The 21,288-nt window shown below is 41.9% G+C and overlaps 1 protein-coding gene across 2 annotated transcripts in view; it reads right to left on the reverse strand.

Annotated features, from left to right (window-relative positions):
* ITIH5 (inter-alpha-trypsin inhibitor heavy chain 5) overlaps positions 1–21,288 on the reverse strand; it is a 102,988-nt gene that overhangs the window by 65,893 nt on the left and 15,807 nt on the right. For both annotated transcript variants that reach the window (XM_010389373.2, XM_010389374.2), the window contains exons 3-5: positions 11,743–11,906; positions 10,587–10,688; positions 7,095–7,345 (exon numbers count right to left, since the gene is read on the reverse strand). In XM_010389373.2, coding sequence (XP_010387675.2) covers positions 7,095–7,345; positions 10,587–10,688; positions 11,743–11,906 — 517 coding nt within the window. The remainder of the gene's footprint in view (positions 1–7,094; positions 7,346–10,586; positions 10,689–11,742; positions 11,907–21,288) is intronic.

Raw genomic sequence — 21,288 nt, forward strand, 5'->3', positions numbered from 1 at the left:
GTAGGTTGTCTTTTTAGAATTTTTTTTTTTTTAAGAGCATAACTTGATACTCTATCTCTTTCTTTCGTGTCCTTACGTGCGAAACACTTCTCGGTGAGGAACCAGATGGCAGGAGAACATGAAAACAGTTACAAAGGTCTCCCCATTCCTAGAGTTAAGATTTCCTGGCCGGGCGCGGTGGCTCAAGCCTGTAATCCCAGCACTTTGGGAGGCCGAGACGGGCGGATCACAAGGTCAGGAGATCCAGACCATCCTGGCTAACACGGTGAAACCCCGTCTCTACTAAAAAATACAAAAAAACTAGCCGGGCGAGGTGGCGGTGCCTGTAGTCCCAGCTACTCGGGAGGCTGAGGCAGGAGAATGGCATAAACCTGGGAGGCGGAGCTTGCAGTGAGCTGAGATCCGGCCACTGCACTCCAGCCTGGGCGACAGAGCGAGACTCCGTCTCAAAAAAAAAAAAAAAGATTTCCTTTTAATGTTAGGTTAGCGCAAGGTCTCGTAAATCCCTCAGTTTTGACAGACATGAGGAATTGAGGTTACCCAGGAACCCCAGGTGGCAGCTTGGAAATGGGTTCAAGCAGCCGAGGGGGGAAAAAAAGAGTTTAGAAAACAAAGGGGTAGGAACTAAAGCGGAATATTGCTAGAAAACAGGATATCACCGTCTAGACCCCAAACTTTATTACCCGTTGCAATGACAACGGGATCTTTTTAATAAAAATACTGACACCTAGTTTCCATCCGCAGCTATTTGATTTCATTGGCATGGGTGAGACTTGAGCAATAGATTTATAAAAGCTCCCTGTGGATTCTAATGGGCGGCAAAGTTTGGGAACCACTGAGATTGGCAATGGAGCCGTCAAACCACAGGGATGAAGGCTGACGCTAAGCCAGACTTGGAGGCTCTTCTCTCAATGTGGGGTGGGGGTTGGAGCGGGAGGACTGCAGGAGGGGCAAGTCCCACAAGTCCAAGAAGCCAGAGAGGGAGTTGAGTACATTTGAGAAGCTCTTTTTTGACACCCAAATGTCCTGAACGATCATGCTTTTCTCCAAAAGATGAGATACCTAATTTAATGAGCTTAAGACTGTATTACAAAGACTGCATCGGCCCATTGAGCTTGCCTGTTGGGATTTCTCCATCTCAGGTCTCCATGTGGAAGAGGAGAAGCAGGAGATGGGAAGAGGTTGTTTCAACCAACCACATAATTCTATGTTGGCCTGTATCTGAGAGTGAAAACTTGTCGGTGGAAAGAGGAACAAAATACATTTTTTTTTTTTTTTTTTTTTTTTTTTTTTTTTGAGGCGGAGTCTCGCTCTGTCGCCCGGACTGGAGTGCAGTGGCCAGATCTCAGCTCACTGCAAGCTCCGCCTCCCCGGTTCACGCCATTCTCCTGCCTCAGCCTCCCGAGTAGCTGGGACTACAGGCGCCCGCCACCTCGCCCGGCTAGTTTTTGTATTTTTAGTAGAGACGGGGTTTCACCGTGTTAGCCAGGATGGTCTCGATCTCCTGACCTCGTGATCCGCCCGTCTCGGCCTCCCAAAGTGCTGGGATTACAGGCTTGAGCCACCGTGCCCGGCCTCAAAATACATTTTAACAAGGATCCAAAGTCAGAGTAATCTGAGGGCCCCATGAAATTGAGAAACAACCTTGTTTATTTTTTTTTATTTTTTTATTTTTTTGAGACCAAGTCTGACTCTGTCGCCCAGGCTGGAGTGCAATGGCACAATCTCGGCTCACTGCAGCCTCTGCCTCCCTGGTTCAAACAATTCTCCTGCCTCAGCCTTCCAAGTACCTGGGATTACAGGCATATGCCACCATGCCTAATTTTTGTATTTTTGGGTTTTTCTGTTTGTTTGTTTTTTAGTAGAAATAGGGTTTCACCATGTTGGCCAGGCTGGTCTCGAACTCCTGACCTCAGGTGATCCACCTGCCTTGACCTTCCAAAATGCTGTGATTACAGGCATGAGCCACTGCACCCGGCCCAATCTTGTTTAATTTAAAAGTTGCTTCTGTAGGTCAAGATTTCGACATAGTTAACATTCCTAAGGTCTGCTGGAAAATCCAAGGGAATAGATCTCAACCTTTACTGAGCATCTGAATTACCTGTGGTGATTTTTTAAATGTAGCTGAAGTCTACAGGGATGGAGAGTGGATCAGTGGTTGCCTGGGGCTGGGGTAGGAACAGGATGTGACTGCAAATGGGTACAAGGATTCTTTTGGGGTGGTAGAAGTGTTCTAAAATTGGACCATGATGATGGTTGTACAACTCTGCTAATGTACTAAAAATCACTAAATTTTACACTGAAAATGAGCAAATGTTATGGTGTGTAAATTAAACTTCCCTAAAACTTTTTAAAAAGCAAGGAATAGAAAGGATAAACCATGAAAATCATACGACCACCCCTGTCAAGTGGCAGAAAAAATAGTCAGCATTATTCTTAACTTCACAAATAACTAAAAATTTTTAATCACTCATAGATTTTTAAGTGTTTAATATACATTTATAGAATATCACACCCATGGCCGGGCGCGGTGGCTCAAGCCTGTAATCCCAGCACTTTGGGAGGCCGAGACGGGCGGATCACGAGGTCAGGAGATCGAGACCATCCTGGCTAACACGGTGAAACCCCGTCTCTACTAAAAAATACAAAAAACTAGCCGGGCGAGGTGGCGGGCGCCTGTAGTCCCAGCTACTCGGGAGGCTGAGGCAGGAGAATGGCGTAAACCTGGGAGGCGGAGCTTGCAGTGAGCTGAGATCCGGCCACTGCACTCCAGCCTGGGCGACAGAGCGAGACTCCGTCTCAAAAAAAAAAAAAAAAAAAAAAAAAAAAAAAAAAAAAAAAAAAAAAAAAAAAAAAGAATATCACACCCAAAAGTACAGCTCCCTAGCCCCACCCTAATACATTCAAAATCACTTCTCTAGGCCAGGGTAGGACTTGTCTAGAGTAGGTTGCCTGGAATTCTTTCTAAACCCCTCTAGGTTACCAGAGAGTCTAGTCAGGATTGAGAGTCATTGATGTAAAACCACAATGATAATAAAATAAGTAAGGTATCCTTTTTATCACTTGATTTCTCTCATTTTATTTTACCCCTAGTCATTGGGGATCTTGTCATAAATGAAAATTTTCTGCCAAAAAAAGTATTAGAATCATAGCAAGGGTAGTAATTTAGGTGCCATAAGTGAGACAGTAGGAAATTTATGAGTTTAACAAAGAGAGTAGAGTAACCAGCCTTAAAACAATCACACAGTGGGAATATCTGTCTCGGAATATCAGTCAGAATATACCTTCAGAAATCACACATCCCAGGCATGTTCCAGGAAAGCATTCATTTCAAATACTCTGTTTCCACTGAGCTCGTAAAGCATGAGAATATTGCAGAGGATAAGAACTGGGGAAGTGGAGAACGGAGAGACAGAGGGAGAGGGGGTCTTGTATTTCACTGTATACCAAGTTGTAATGCTTAAGATTTTGAACCACGTACCTGTGTTAATTATTTTAATAAACAGAAATTATAATGTTTCATCTTCCAAAACACATCTCACAGGACTGCCTTTTACACTGGGAAAGATCCCATTAATTTACAATTCAACTGATGTGGATTCAATCCTGATACACCAGAAAGTAAACTGAGGCAAAGGTGGATTATATTGCTCTTAGTCTTTCTTTTTATTTTTATACTTAGGGAGAGAGGTGGAATTTGAACTCCACCCACAGTAATGTACAGTTTACTTAATGAGGAGGTAGATAGTGCAGTGGTTAAGGGTATAACTTGGAATAAAATAGATCTATGCTTAAGTTCTATTTCTATCCATAATTAAATATGAGACCTTGTCCATATTACTGAACCTCTGTTTCTGTAAGTAAGTGAGGTTTCTTAGCTTCTTCATAATTCAAATGGGGACGGAAAAATACAAGCTAAGAGGGTTGTTATAAAAATTGCCTGAGATAATACACTCTGCAAATGCTTAGTCTAGGATCTAGCACACGGTAGTAATCCTTATCTAGAATCGCATCTTTAAAGATGAAAATGGGTCCATGGTGAGAGATTTACTTAGACAAATTCCAGAAGTTAGATTTCTTAACACAGCCAGATCTGTCAGCGGAATGTACTGGCTTGGACCTCATTCGCACAATCATAGTTCTGGTACAAGCCCAGTTCCAGTTTGATCTCTAGCCTGGATTTCTTCTGGAAACACGCAGCGATGTCCAGACAAAATCACAACATCCTGTGCTTCAAGCTGCTAAGGCTGCCATTTTGCAGGAACAATAACCACTGAGCTCTGAAAGATGGGAGTGGGGAGCAGCAAAAAGGGAATCCATCCACTGCACCTGGCTCTGGGACGTGTTTGTAAAAGCTTCATGTTCTGGACGGCAAAGTATCTGCTTTGGTACAAGGAGCTAGGAAAACAATTTCCTTAAAAACAAACAGATCCCAAGAGATCAACCGTTTGGAAAAATTCCTCTGAGATACTAACAGGCCCTGAATATAAACAGTAAGCAACTTTTTTAGCTAACAGTCATAATTCATATTGCCTCCAAACAAAACACACACACACCCCACAACACGTACACATCTCTGAAGAGTCATTATGATTCTGAAAATCGGGCAAAACACATTTCATTACTGCAACAGGACTCCCCTCTGAACCTTCTACTGACACAGCTACTGAATGTGTTCTCATTTCAGACACACTTAACAGATACTCTACCCTCCTTACAAGATCCTGACACTCTGCCCCCCTGAGAAAATACTTCTTTCCCACAGTTGCACATGAGAAAATTTTCTTCCGAGGTGTTGTTAGAGAGAAATGAAAATTTAAAACATTCTTAGTCATTTGTGTTTGCTTTTCTTTTTATTTGTTTATTTATTTTCTCATAGAGACGACGTCTTACTATGTAGCCCAGGCCTGTCTCGAACTCCTGAGCTCCAGGGATCTTCCCACCTTGGCCTCCCAGAGTTCTGGGATTACAGGTGTTAGCCACTATCCCTGGCCTGCTTTTCTTCTGCACTTCAAAGACACTCAATTAGCTACCTACCTAACATTGTGTTACGTGCTAAGGAGATGCAGGTTAATCAGACACAGTGCTTTCAAAGGCCCTGATGATCTTATTACAGAGATAAGTTTTGCACAGAAAAAAAGTCAATATAATGTGATCACTAGTAATAATAATTTTTAAGCTCTCATTCTGCGGCCAGCCCTTTACATACATGAGCACTTCACAATGACCCATGAACTAGTTATTACCCCCGTTTCCCAGATGTGCAAGCTGAGTCTTACAGCCTTGCGTTTTTTGCAAGGTTACAATTAACAACTGAACTAAAATCCATTAACCATATAACTACCTGCATGACCTAAGAATGGTGTATTGGATCTCACACCATTTCTAAATGCCAGGTACCTTGACAATATTTTCGCTTTTTCTAGATACCAGCTAGATCTGGATTAAGAATGTCAAGCTCATTGTTTGGAGTCAACACATAACAAAGGATTTGAGTCCAACACATAACAAAGGACCTGGGTCTCTCGCAGAGCCAGGAAACCCTCAGTCTGTGAGAGTGAGCCGCCTCTCACAAAGTCATTAACTCAACTGCATGCTGGGGGAGGAAGCGTATTTTCCACACTGTTTGCCCTTCCACAGACCAGCTCTAGGCCTTGGCTATTTTTGTATTATGTTGAATACCAACATTCTCTGATTCCACTTGTTGAGGCATCTCTCTCTCTTCTCCTGCTGATCTCATCCCTAAATATCCTGGTCCAAGAAGCCTTCCTGGGTCACTCTATGATTGTGCAGCCACAGGCACTGAATACAGATTCCCACATTCTCTGCTCACCATTTACCATTTCTCCACCCTCAATGTCACAATTCTCTGACATCTTGAAATTCCAATCCTGGTGCAACTTTTGAACATTCTCCTGTCTCATCCAATTCAACACTGACCAGGCTTACTCGTATATTAAGTATACAGCCCAACACAAGGAAATATTTAATATATACTATTAGTTGAAATTCATATAGTAACTAAAGTTGCTCTTTTACACTTTGTAAAAACCAGAAAGTCCCCTCCCAAAAAAAAGGAAAAAAAAATACAGTGATTAAAACTAGATTACACTGTAATTTTTCATTTCAATAAATGAAGAGCTATTTTAAAAATCAGAATTTGAGAAAATTTAAAAATCAGAATGATTCTGCTAATGAATCAGGTTGCCTGTATCTTAACATCTATACTAAGCATTTTTCATTATTTAAATTCAGAAAGAATATAACATATTGCTGAACGTTAAAAAACAGATTTTTAGAAAATGGCCTCACAATCTCATGCCCCTGATAAAAAATGATTATTTTCTATAACTTTCTAGTATTTTATCAGCTTCATATTTAACATTATAGTACATACACAATTTGCCTTTTCTTCTCTGCCACATGCTGAATTGTCTTATAATAGTAATTTACTAATCTCTTCCATAGAATTGAATCTTTAGGCTGATGGAATGTTTTTGGTACCACAAACATTATCAAACAAGCTCGTGCATATGACATTCCCAATATGTTAGATGTTTTACCTAGGATAGATTTCCAGAAGTGGTATTACTGCGTCAATAACTCATACATTTTTAATAGAGCATGGCTTTAATAAAAAATAAGGGCCGTGTGCAGTGGCTCACACCTGTAATCTCAGCACGTTGGGAGGCCGAGACGGGTGTATCACGAGGTCAGGGGTTCGAGACCAGCCTGACCAACATGGAGAAACCCCCCTCTCAACTAAAAATACAAAATTAGCCGGGGTGGTTGCGCATGCCTGTAGTCCCAGCTACTCAGGAGGCTGAGGCAGCAGAATCACTTGAACCCGGGAGGCGGAGGTTGCAATGAGTGGAGATCTCACCACTGCACTCCAGCCTGGGTGACAGAGACTTCGTTTCAAATAAAAAGTACCAGGTGCTGTCTTAGCTTCATTGCTATCATTCCAATTCCTACAAAAATGCAAAGGCTTCGCTGAAAGGAAGGGGTGCCATCTCCTGTAGATTTCTCCGAAGCCAAGTACCAGCTGGGCGTTTTCACCGCTGATCTGAGTGAACCCAGCACGCAGGACTCACCTTCCCCGCGCCCGCTGCCCCTCTGCCTGCTGTTGTGAAGCGGCAGCACCTCCAGGGATGCGATGCCCGCGCTCTCCAGGATGATCACCTCCACGCTCAGCCTCCCGGACAGCTGCTGGGGCCGCACGCTGATGCTGTGCTCGTACTTGCCCAGGCGCCTCTGCAGAAGCTCCTCGTAACTCAGGAAGAAGGCGGCTTTGTCCTTGCTGGGAATCACTGCAGAAGCTCTGAATATTTCAGTCCCCTTCTCTCTGTCCGGAAAAAAGAAAATGACCCCAGGGAGGTTCAGAAGAGGATACAGCCGGGTTCCCTCAGTCCCCACAGGGCACCAGTCACACCCTCCCAACCAGCCTGCCAGGGCGGCCCATGGGTGTGAGTGTGGGTCCCAAGAAAGGAAAAATAAAAATTAATATTAGAAGAAGTGAAACCCGTGCTAGACGTAGGTCACCAAGGGTCAAAGAATACTGACCAAGAGAGGATTCTAAGAATACTGTCCTACATCTCCCTGAGACAGACCCAAGGGAGCAATGGGAAAGGACGTGGAGTGGGTGAACTGCCTGAAGAGAGAGCTTTGGAGTGAAGCTGTAAGTTGTGCTCTCCCTTTACAAGGATGGCCAATGAATCCTGGCATTTTACATAACTTTAAAATAGCTAACATACTAGGTTTTCACATCTTGGTAAAGTTTGGTGGATATGTTTAGCAGGAAAGGTAGGGAATAAAGGACTCCAAAGGTGATAAAAACACACTCCAGATGCTTTCAGTACTTGGAGTGAGGGTTCTCTTATTCAAAATGGTAGACTGATCACCAGAGGAATAAGTGGGAGTGGCAACCGTTAGTAGGTAAGACATTTCAAGAAGTTTCTAGAAGGCTTGGGATATTCAGTAGAGCAAGAATTTTATAGCTCAGAACATGCAGCAAAGGGGTGCAGCAAAGAAGAGAACCCAGCTCTGTGGTAGAATCTGAGAGAGAGTGAAGGCTCTGAATTCAGGACACCACAAGATGGAAGGGAGAAGAGGGACCCAGTATAGAGAGGGTAATTCCAAGTCCAGTGTCAATGAATGACTAAGCTGATAGGCTTTCTATACTCCTCCTTCCCAGAACTGGAAAGAGACACAAGTATTGAAATGGAAAAGTTTGAGCACTGAGCAGGATGAATGAAAAGAGACTGACACTGAAACCCACCATTGTACAACTTCAGAACATCACATAGAGAAAACATAAAAGGGGTGTTGCCTGATCCCATTACATGTATCATCAATAATACTGGATGTTATAAGACATTGGAACAATGCCTCAAAGTTCGAAAGGAAAAGTATTTTGACCTTGAAGTCATACACAGCCAAAATATTAATCAAGATCTCAGAAAGTTTACTTCTCATGCACCGATTCTGAGAAAGTTACTTCAGAATATAACTTCTGCAAAGTAAAGGTGAAAGGCAAAAAAGAAGAAAATGTGGAATACACGAAATAAAAAAACCAACCCAGAAGAAAATGAAAAGAGATACCAGGGTAAAAGTTCTGCATCAAGGCTGAAAAGCAATGAAAGTATTTCATGGATATAAAGACATCCATGTTTTAACAGCTCTGAAATCAGAATGTCTCCCAATCAGTGATGTCTTTCAACTGCTGTTGGCCAGATATCAAGGGTGATAAGGATGCCACTGCTTGCAGAAACTTGGTCATAGCTGTTCATTTTGTTATGATTTGAAATGAGTTATGTGTGTTGCTAGATGTTATGTCATTTTATATCATAAGAAAAAACAAAAGCAATTAGAAACTCCAGGAAAAACAGAAACATACGTCATGATTCAACTAAACTAATCTGTAGCGTGACTCTGAACAATTGTGATAAAGACCACTTGGGATAAATCTACAGTCTAACAGAGTGAGGTCTGAATAACTTGCCACAGCAAGGGAGACCACATACCAGAGGCACCATGAGGTGACTCATCAAAGGAAGAGACAGGGCTATTACAGAATTAGGGGAAGGATGGAGTATAGGTTAAATTTAAATAGAGCAGGGTTTGGACAGTCTCAAAGCAAAGGCTGTGTGTAAAACCATCGTTTCAGCCTGGACTGACAAGCAGACTAAAGATTCACTGTGTCCTTAGAAACTACGACATTAAGATAAATGTGGAATTTTGTGCCTGAAAATCCCTTATCTGAAGCTCTGGACCTTGGTTGTTTTTCTGTATCAAAGCGAACTCATGGCTCATGTCTTCCAGACAAGAGTGAGGCATTCCCTTGTCACTAATAAAATTTCCAACAGCAAAGTTTCTGGCAGTCTATAATTTTAGAGAACTAAATTTCTCAAAACGATGTCTTTTTATTCATGAGGAAAACCAGGTAACCAGGTTCATACCATTTTATCTAGATATAAAGATCATTTTTCTGCCAAGGGGATGAAGGCCTACACATTGGGCTGGTGGAGAGGAAAAAATAATCTTAGTGTACTAGGTGGCTCTGCATGCAGTTCATGTTATTTCTATAGTCATTAAAAAGCAATTGCTGTGTATTGGTTTCAATGTTTAGATTCAGTTTATAGACAAAAGAAAGAATAAAAGTATTAAAAGTCAGAATCAAGATGTTAATAACTCAAACAATGATTAGGTAACATTCATGAAATGAGAAAGGAGAGAGACAGTGGAGGTTAGGAGAGGGAATATCATCATTTAAGATAGTAGGGATAGTCCAAGATAGTCTAAACACTGTTGGATTGATGGAAGAAGAAATAAAATAATAATATAAAAATCTGAATGCAGAGTAAAAGTAGGAATATTGTTAATTTGCCATATGCCCTTTCTTTATAGCAAAAAGTCAACAGATAATGTCTTATTTTTATCAAAAAAAATGTTTGAAGTATGACTATCATAATATTTAGAGTTAGAGAGGTAACTACACACACACACAAAAACTATGTAGAGGCCAGGCATAGTGGCTCACACCTGTAATCCCAGTACTTTGAGAGGCTAAGGTGGGAGAACTGCTTGAGCCCAGAAGTTCAAGATCAGCCTGGGCAATATAGCAAGACCCCGTTTCTACAAAATCAATCAATCAATCAAAATTACCTGCATGTGGTGGTGCACACCTGTAATCCCAGCCACTTGGGAGGCTGAGGTGGGAGGATCACTTGGGTCCAGGAGGTTGAGGCTGCAGTGAGCCATGATTGCACCACTGCACTCCAGCCTGGGCAACAGAGTGAGACCTCATTCAAAAAAAAAAGGAAAACTACAAACTACATATAGAAATATTAGAAAGAGATATGTGTAGGAAGTGAGAATGAGGGATAGGTAAGGTAAAATTTTCCTTTTTATTACAAACACTTATCTACTATGTTATTCACCAGATATATTTATTATTTTGATAAAAAATAAAAAAGAAAGAAAAATACTTGGAAGAAAGTAAGACAACAAGAGGAGTAGACAAAGGCATAGAAAACCTGACACTTTGCTAAAATGGGTTTTTAATTCCTTGATTAATCAATACTTACCCATTTTCTTCTGTGGTTTTATTCCTTTTCTCTTTTACCCTATCACCACTCTTCTTTGCTCTCTCTGTAATCTCGCCCTGATACACCTTGTCTCCAATAAGCCTGAAACACAAGAGACAGCTGTGCTACCAGCTTGCAGTTCCAAGACAAATTCAGACATGGATCTTATAACCATGACAACCCCAGGAAATATTTTTATTTGCCTCTTGGATGTGGAGAAAGAATGCATTCCAGACTAGGGCACTACCTTTGAATCATTCATTTTATTCTAGGGCAATTTTCAACAGGTCCAAATAGCAAGACCCAACCCATGGTGCCTCTGTGATTCTCCAGGAGAAAGATCTGCTCACACTTCCATGAAGACTCACGAACTAACATCTGACCTGGGCCAAAAATTAAATCCAACACCTACTCTGTTTTACATATCTTTACTTCTTGGCTCAGAGAAGGAGGAAAGATATCCAATCTAGCATATCAAAGGTTCTATGCTGCCTTGTCTTTCAGCCCTCAACTTCACCATGGAGGAGGAAGAGCCTCCTGAAAGCTCTTCCCAGATCTCCCTAAGTGAGGAAGGCCCTCTTGGTCTGGCCTGCCATCTTTATCATATTTGCAACTGTCTGAAATTCATCTCATTTATTCTTTGTTCATTTATCTATTGACTGTTTCTCCCCACTGGAATTTGTGCAGCAGAGTGACACTGTCTTTCTCAGAGAAGTGCACCAGTTTCCATGAAAAGTACCTGGCCCATAATGGTCATTCATTTGTTGGAGGGGAGGAAGGAAAGAAAGAAAGAAGAAAGGAAAGAGGAAAGAAAGAAAGAAAAAAATTGAATAAAAAAGAGAAAATAGAAGGAAGGGAGAGAGAGAAGGAGGGAGGGATAGAGGAAGGAAGGAAGGAAGGAAGGAAGGAAGGAAGGAAGGAAGGAAGGAAGGAAGGAAGGAAGGAAGGGAGGGAGGGAAAAAGAGAAGAAGAAAAGGAATGAATGAATAAATGAACCAACCAATGAATTTGAACAAAAGAATCAACCTTCTGATCCATATACCACCTACCAGAATACAAATCCTCCCAGCTACAAGGCTGTGGACCTCACATCATCTCAGGCTCAACCTGACCACCCCACACAGAAATCTTCGACCCTGACCAGCGTGTCACCTACATAGTGAAGTTGGTAATGAAAGCTGCAGCTGGAATCTGCATCTGAAACTCAATGTCCTGGTCCTCAGAAGCTCTGTTCAGCATTCTGCAGGAAACAGTAGTGAAGGCGTAACGGGAAATGATGGTAGACTTCACCGAGAATTCTGTCATCAAAGGTTTGGTTTTCTGTAGGAATGAAAACACACAGTATTATCGGTGATGCATGAAAGCATTTTGGTGGTAGGGGAACGTCTTTTTTTCTACAAGGGAAGTAATCTTCAGTTTGGGAGCCTTTGGCATGTGATTCCTATCTCCTTTCTTCATCTTGTCCTGATTTCCCCATTTTTAACTCCCTTCCTTTGTAAAACAACCTTGATTGTTTTGCATAAACAATTAGTAACACATAAACAAATCTTTTAACCTAACTTTAACAAGTGAACACAGTGAAGATGTCCAATTTTGCAGAAAATACACATTCCTTAAATAGTTGAATCAATTATTGGAATTTTAGAAGTAAAGTATGTGCTGTATATAATACTCTTCTGTTATCACTTTTACATCACATTTACAGGACTACTGAAATGTTCCAAAAACCAGAACATGACTAACAAAAACCTCATGTTTTAAAATTACTTTCAATGTCCACCTAGAGAAACAATACACTAGAACTTCCCTATCTGTATTACAGGCACATTACTGTGAAATAGGAATCAATACTGAACTCAGAAGAGTATCTGGAGAATTTAGAATCCAGAAAAAAAAAACGCCTAAGTCTGTGCTAACTAAATTTATCCCGATAAGAGCAGTAACTAGAAGGTGCAAATGAAAAGCCTGTTAAAACTCTTCAGGGTTTTTCTAGTCCTCACAACAGAGCTACATCTGGTGATAGCTCGTAGCAGAGGCCTGAAGAAGGAAGACAACATTTGTAAGGAAAGCCACAAGCCACTACTAACAGAGTGATTATCTAACTCCAGGAACTGGCCAAGCAATTGACAAGCATGTTATGGGCTGTGTCCTCCTAGAATGCACATGTTGAAGCCCTAACCCACTTTGGGAGGTGGTGGGGTTGGGGGGAAGGCAGTATTTGGAGATGAGTGCCTTTCGGGGAAATCAGATTTAGATGAGGTTATGAAGGTGGGGTCTCTATGATGGGATTAATGCCCTTAAGAGAGGAGACATAAGAGAGCTCTCTCTGTCTCTCTCTCTCTCTCCATGTGCATACATCAAGAAAGACCATGTGGGCACACATTGAGAAGGCAGCCGTCTACAAGCCAGGACAAGAGCCCTCATCAAAAACCAAACCCTACAGAACCTGGGTCTTGGACTTTCAGCCTCTAGAACTGTGAGAAAATAAATGTATGTTGTTTAAGCCACATGGTCTATAGAATTTTGTTATGGAAGCCTGAGCAAGCTAAAACAAGACAATACCCCATGACGGTCTTGGGAGACATATGCAGTAGGTGTTTTAGTCCCATTTCATAGATGGAGGGAAGTCAAGCTTAATGAGGGCACATATTGGTCCATGCCAGCAAGTAATGGATGTGGAACTTGAACTTAATCCCACTTACTTCAAAGTCTGCACTGGCCACTATTATGCAAGACTGTCTGGCTGCCCTCTGCAGACATATCCTACTCATCATTGTGTGCCCAACCCCTATCCTGGTCCTGGGCACACAAAGGCTCTCAGAACATGTTGAATGCAACTGGCTTACTCTGATAAGATTCTACGCTCTCCTTCAGGAACTATGACCTAACTGGGCAAAGTTTATTTCAACCCTCATGTGCTTTATTAATTTATTTACAGTCCTAGGCCTGTTTACAAAACAGATATAAGGTTGTGACCTATTGCTATCAAAGACATATTCCTGCTGTGACATACAAAGGTCATCACAAACCTTGCTTCAAAAAGGTTACTACAGAGGGTTATTCTATTTAAACAAATACGTACTCAAAATGTTTGTGTCAAATCATGATCTGCATGCAAACCACCAAAACCTTGAGAGATATTTTCTATGATGTATTAGAGAAGTGGCTATAAATATCAAGCACACCAACTGGGCGCGGTGGCTCACACCTGTAGTCCCAGCACTTTGGGAGGCCAACCACTTTGATGTGCCAAGGTGGACAGATCATGTGAGTTCAGGAGTTCAAGACTAGTCTGGCCAACATGGTGAAGCCATGTCTTTACTAAAAATACAAAAATTAGCTGCGTGTGGTGGTGCATGACTGCAGTCCCAGCTACTTAGGTGGCTGAGGCAGGAGAATTGCTTGAAGCAGGGAGGCAAAGGTTGCAGTGAGCCAAGATTGTGCCACTGCACTCCAGCCTGGATGACAGATCAAGACCCTGTCACAGGAAAAAATATATATATGTACATACATATGTATGTATATGTATGTATATATACATGTTATGTACACATAATATATATATACATAATATATATATACATAATATATATATACATAATATATATATACATATATACACACACACACACACACATATATATATATATCAAGCACACTTGAGGATGGACTCGAACACCCACAAGACAGGGAGCTGCAAGCGTCGGAGCCAAGCACATGAGCAAGGGGAGAGAATGAGCAAGCACTCCATGCAAAGGTGTCAGGGCTGTTCATCTTCGTGGCAGATTGTGCAAGAACTTCCAGTCTTGGTAACTCAAAAAAGCCAAAGACAAATGGAACAGCTTAAGGAAAATGTGAAGGGGATGTGCATCTTTCTTAAAGAGACAGAAGGGATAAACATTTACAGTTCATTTAAGTAATGATTAAGTTTAAAAACAATCTGAGCATAGTTGAAAGATTTTTGCCTAAAAGAGGAAAAGAAAGCTTCCAGTTTAGTTTGAGAAGGAATTATTTCAAAGTAGCACTTCTCAAAAGTGTGGTCCTCGGACTAGCAGCATCACCATCACCTGGAAACTTGCTAGAGATTCCCAGACTCCATCCAAATCCACAGAATCTGAAACTCAGAGGGTGGGCCCGGCAAGCTGCGGCTTAACGAGCCCTTCAGGTCATTCTAATGCCTGATCAAGTTTGAGAATGACTCTTAAGTAATTGAACTTTACAATATATATTTCTTCATCTGCAAGTGAAGAGGGCTTGAATAAATCACCAAAATTACATGCACATCCGTGATCCACAGTTTTAAGGCAAAGCTGAAACTGAGGAATAAAACCTTCGGGTTTAGGAAATCATGTCTGAATTGAGAAGGTGGACTATACAGTATCATTTTATGGAAATCTAGTCTCTTCAGGACAAAATCTGTCTCTCTCCTCCAAAGCGATTAGGATTAAAAAAGAGACTCCAACATGTAGCTTTACCAAAAGTTTCTGTTAAAAGATCTCATTAAAAACATTTCTTACATTTCAGTAAAGGCAATGAGGATTAGGCTGGGAATAGTAATGATAATGATCTTAACAACATGACAATCTGTAGGGGTTTTTTTAAAGTTAAAATTTGTATCTCGTTATCTTTCAAAAAAAAGAACCCCAAGGTTAATAAGACCATGAATTGAGATGAAGTGTTTACTTTGATCTGTGTTATTTCCGGAAAGAGGTTTTCTTTCTAAATTATCCATGATTAAATATATTCTTTTATCTCCAAATGTAAGCTGGTGTATAAGAAATGCCCCATGCCTGTGATCTTGTGAATTTGCAAAGTATCTAAAATACCATTGCACACAGCTCTGATTTCTATAGATGCATTGGAAAGTAAATAGGAATCAACGCATTATGAAAAAATCCTACGAACTCGGTATGTTCTAGCTTGATCATTCTCTGCTTTATTTAAAATTTAAACTAGTGTTTTAAAAATTATCAAGTAACATATGCACATGGTAAAAACTTCTAATTATGCTGAATATAAAATGAAAATAGCAGTCTCCCTCCCACCCCAGATTCACAGTTCTATTTCTCAGAGACAATGTTTGACAACTTTTGTATATCCTTCCATAAATACATACTGTACTAATTTGCTTAATCTCACCTAGTGATATAGTTAGTTCATCTTTCTTTATCTGTGTTTTAGCTATCTCATGCTGCTTAACAAGTCACTCTAAAACTCAGTGGTTTCAAACAGCAGCAATCCTTGTGTTTTCTCTCAGGGTTTCTGTGGGTCATGAATTCCAGAAGTGCTTGGCTGGGAGGTCTGGCTTCTCTACAAAGGGTGGCTGAAGCTGGAATTGTGAGTTGCTGAGGCAGCCAAGGCTGGCATCTCTCCATCTCATGCTGTCCCTCAGTCCCCTCTATATAGTCCTTCCAAATGGGTGAGTGTAGATGAACTCACATCATGGGCCACTGCACATGAGTCAGGCTGGTCACCTGGTAGCCACAGGCTCTACTGGTCACCTGGTAGCTTTCTCAACAGCAAGGTGGAAGCTAGATGCCCTGTCACGCACTGACCTCAAAAATCACAATGCCTTACTTCTATCATACTCTACTGGTCAAAGAAGGCACAAAGGCACACTCAGTTTCAAAGGCGGAGGGCACAGGCCCCCATCTCCATGGGAGGAATGGCACATCCAAGTCGCCATCTTTGGAAAATGCAATCTGCCACTGAACAAAAAATATCTACCTCCTTCCTTTTTAAAAATAGCTGCATAGTATTACATTTTGTGGATACATTAAATTTTAGTTAACCAGTTCCCCCATCATCCATCATCCATTTGTAATCATTTTTCATCATTTTTGGAAAGTCCTTTCAGATGTCCCTGCTCTCTCATTCATCTGTAGCAGGAGTAGGCAAGCTATGTCAGGCAGGCCACACTGTTTTGTAAATAAAGTTTTATTGAAACACAGCCACATCCATTCATTTACATACTGTCTATGGCTGCTTTTCTGCTACAATCGCAGGAAAAACATGGAGAATAACTCAGCTGAGCCCAGCTGCTCCTGCCAAGGAGCCCGGCTCATGAAGGAAGCTGCACTGCCCGCTCCAGAGCAGCTATCTGCCACCTGAACACCCCAGAGCAACCTCCAGCAACACCACAGGCCAGAAGAATCACCAAGCTGAGCCCTGTTCAAATTCTTCCCCCACCAAATGATGTGATAAAATGGTTGTTGCTCTAAGCCACTGAACTTTGTGGAAAATTTTTGTGCAGCAATAGAAAACTGGAACACCTGTCTAGTCTCTGAAGACATTTGAGTTTGCAAGCCCACTTCAGTGTGATTTGCTGAAATTTATGCAAATTTATGCAGTGTGAGTGAAATTTATTTTATTCATTATTTCCAACTCTATGTCATTTCTGATCTTTACACACTGTTATATTTTGTAAACTAGACTTTCAGCATATTAAAAATATCCTTGAAAATTTTTTGGAAAAGTTAAATTATGAAGATAAACTGTAAAGACAAAGAGCTTCTGAAATCTAAACTCTTCACTTTTCCAGTCTAGGCCAAAGTCATTTACTGTGTGACTTTGCCAGATCACACAGGTAAAAGGTAGTCAATCCCCAACAGCCATTCAAAGCCCTGATTTCCAGTCCTCCCTCTTTCAAAAAAGAACATAGAGACTACTTGGCTAATTTCAAGGCTTTTCGCAGTGATAATTGTTTGATAACCCATAAAATATAGAACTCCAAAGGTATACTAAATATAATTCAGTCTTTGGTGCTAATTCAAAAGTTACTTGTGAACCTCAGTTATCATCCATTAAATTGTACACATTGAAGATAGAGGACATTAAACTGAATGTATTCTCTGAACTGTAGTCATATTCTGACACTTCAAAAATTCTTCTGGTCAACTTATCATGTAATTCTTTTACATAAAAGTAGAATACTAGTCGGGGGAGAGTATTAAGTTTACATCTTAAATAAGCAGAAGTTTACAGCTCTAGCTGCACAGTGTTCCAAGTAAAATTTAGCTCCTTCTGCTAATAGTTCTTGCTCAGTAGTATTTTAAAAATAGATCAAAATCTTCTTCACTGGGTATGCTTGAGACTATTTTTAATGTCGTGGTGATTTGTTCTTATTTATGAGATAAGAAATAATTTCATTAAATTTACAATGTGAAAATTAGAAGATACCTGGCAATATTAAGTTTGTTACAGTATCTTCTTATACCTTAAATTAAGTGTATAGATTTAGTAGAATTTTCCACAATATTACATCAAGAACATGAAGCTTAGTTTATGGGCCCAAGAGACAGGCTGAAAAAAGGTTCAAGAAACTATTTTAGTTTTTGTGCTTCTGCCCAGCTACAATTCTCCCAGGAGCCCCTGCTGTAACTGACATACCACCGCCTGGCCCTTCTGTTACAGTTCCCTTAGTGCAGAATCTACTAGATTCAATTAGGCACAAGTCTATCCCCTTCCCAGTTACCAACCCTTACCCCTGCCCTGGTAGATTATGGGATTATAAACACAGAGAACAGAAGCCATGACTACTACTTATTCCTGTTGCCCTTCCCCTTCCCGTTCCCCTTCCCCTTCCCCTTCCCTTCTCCCTCCACCTTCTTCTCCTCCTTCTCTTTCTTCTTTCTTCTTCTTCCATCTTTCTTCTTTATTCTTCCTCCTTTCTTCTTCCTCCTTCTCCTTCTTCTTTCTTCTTCCTTCTTTCTTCTTCTTTCCCTTCCCCTCCTCCTCCTCCTCTTCCTCCTTCTTCTTTGCATTAGAAAGAGTTTCTATTTAGATCATGAGATATAATAGTGCTTAACACAGTGTTCTTTTTTTACCTACAGCTCTCAAGATAGAGGAAAACTATATATGAAATTTAATCTTTTATGTCTAAAAAGATAGGGGATATAGGAATGGGTGAATGGATACATGGATGGATGGATAGATAGATAGATAGATACCTTGACTATAAGACCTTCCAGTGTTGAGAAGAAAGATAAATCAGTGAAGTCTGCAAAAGTAAGAAAAGGTTTTAAAACAGATGTAGTATTTACATGTGGTGAAAGAACAGAAAGAACATTCTAAGAACACGGAAGACATGGAAGTGGAAATGAATCACAGCACATTCCCAAATCAATGACTAGAAAGGAGAGCATGCTGTGAGAAGAATATTGGACAGGCAGGTAACACAGGAAATGGCCAACACTGAAAAACAAGCGAGGCCTTTGCACGGCAGAGGCTCATGAAAATGTGTCATGAAAGGAAGGATATAAAACAGTGGCCTCACTTTTTCCCAGTACACGGTTCTTAAAAGTCCAACATGCTTTCCATATTTCTATTTAAGGCAGAACTTTGTTTTGGGATGTCCGCTGGAAAATAGCGGCAAAAAAAATCTTCCTGTGACATAAGATAATTTCTTCATGACTTTTTCCTACAAAGGCAATCCAGATAGAAAAGTCATTTGAGGCAAGGAGTGTCTTAATTGCTCAAGGGACCTAAGCTTTGGGTATGACTCATGTGAGGCACTTAAAATCAAGCCACCCGAGGACGTCCTGAGTCACCCAAGATGCCATCTGGAAATGTGGTGGAGGAACGGTTGGGACAGCCTTTGCCAGCGCTCAGGCCACAGCGCCTCTTCCTTTTTTTTTTTTTTTTTGAGGCGGAGTCTCGCTTTGTCGCCCCGACTGGAGTGCTGTGGCCGGATCTCAGCTCACTGCAAGCTCCGCCTCCCGGGTTTACGCCATTCTCCTGCCTCAGCCTCCCGAGTAGCTGGGACTACAGGCGCCCGCCACCTCGCCCGGCTAGTTTTTTGTATTTTTAGTAGAGACGGGGTTTCCCCGTGTTAGCCAGGATGGTCTCGATCTCCTGACCTCGTGATCCGCCCGTCTCGGCCTCCCAAAGTGCTGGGATTACAGGCTTGAGCCACCGCGCCCGGCCAATGACGTCTAATGGTTGCTAAAGAGTGGCTAGACTGAAAGAAAACCATGAAAGGTTAATATTCTAGGAATATCCGGCCGGGCGCGGGGGCTCAAGCCTGTAATCCCAGCACTTTGGGAGGCCGAGGCGGGCGGATCATGAGGTCAGGAGATCGAGACCATCCTGGTCTACACGGTGAAACCTCGTCTCTATTAAAAATACAAAAACTAGCCGGGGGAGGTGGCGGCGCCTGTAGTCCCAGCTACTCGGGAGGCTGAGGCAGGAGAATGGCGTAAACCCGGGAGGCGGAGCTTGCAGTGAGCTGAGATCCGGCCACTGCACTCCAGCCCCGGCGACAGACTCCGCCTCAAAAAAAAAAAAAAAGTCATTATGGAGGTGGGAGAGAACTCTAGAACTCATCTAACTTTGCTCTCCTTGGTTTTAGAGAGAAGGCTGGAGTGTGGCAGTTGGCTGACTCCACACACCAAATCTCTACTAACCCTTAATGCTTCTCCTTTCTAAGAAGAACAATACAGGGCCAGGCGTGGTGGCTCATGCCTATAATCCCAACACTTTGGGAGACTGAGGTTGGTGGATCACCGGAGGTCAGGAGTTTGAGACCAGCCTGGCCAACATGGTGAAATCCCATCTCTACTAAAAATGCAAAAAATTAGCCGGGTGTGGTGACAGGAACCCGTAATCCCAGCTACTCAGGAGGCTAAGGCAGGAGAATCACTTGAACCCGGGAAGAGAAAGTTGCAGTGAGCCGAGATCATGCCATTGCACTCCAGCCTGGGTGACAGGGGCAAAACTCCATCTCAAAAAAAAAAAAAAAAAAAAAAAAAAAAAAAAAAATACAGCCCATGTTGTTTTTGAATGAAACAGGAGACAAAGGCACTTCCCTGACTGCTGGATTTACCACCTCGGGGAAATCATTTTACCCCTCTGTAGACAGGAAATGGCATCGGTTCTGAATCACCTATTTGTGCTAATAAAGTCTACTTAGTGATATTTCATTATATTTAGAGGAGAAGGAAAACAAAATGCCATTTTTATTATTGTATAAGAAAGACGCCCCCCACCCCCACCCCATTCCATGCACTTCCTGAACAGGAGGCCCCACAATGGTCAGAGTTGGGCACAGGCACAGACACACATATGACTAGTTCTCAGTGAGGTATGACGCCCAGAGTCATGCTACCTGCTGTATTGACCATATTTTCTTGTTGTCTATATTCTTGATGCTCTGACATTTGGGGCTTTGATCCTGGAAAGATCGTCCCTCCCAGGGCTGGCTCCTTCCTAGGAACAGCAGACAACCCTGCTGCAAGCACACCTTTGATACATAAACTGACCAATCCAGAGTCACACATCCAACCATCTCCCATAACAAACTCACGCACCTCGGCTGGGCGCGGTGGCTCACGCCTGTATTCCCAGCACTTTGGGAGGGCAGGGCAGGTGAATCACCCGAGGTCAGGAGTTTGAGACCAGCCTGGCCAACATGGCAAAACCCATCTCTACTGAGAATGTGAAAATTAGCCCAGCGCAGTGATGTGCGCCTGGAATCCCAGGTACTCAGGAGGCCTCTAATCCCAGGTACTCGGGAGGCTGAGGCACGAGACTCACTTGAACCCAGGAGGTAGAGGGTGCAGTGAACCGAGATTGTGCCACTGCACTCCAGCCTGGGTCACAGAGTGAGTCTCTGTCTCAAAAAAACAATAATAATAAAAAATAAAACTCATATACAAAGCCAATACTCCTCCTCTCCTAAATCTCTCCAGGACGAAGTACCTGA

The sequence above is a fragment of the Rhinopithecus roxellana genome, chromosome 11, assembly GCF_007565055.1.
Source record: "Rhinopithecus roxellana isolate Shanxi Qingling chromosome 11, ASM756505v1, whole genome shotgun sequence".
NCBI lineage: Eukaryota > Metazoa > Chordata > Mammalia > Primates > Cercopithecidae > Rhinopithecus > Rhinopithecus roxellana.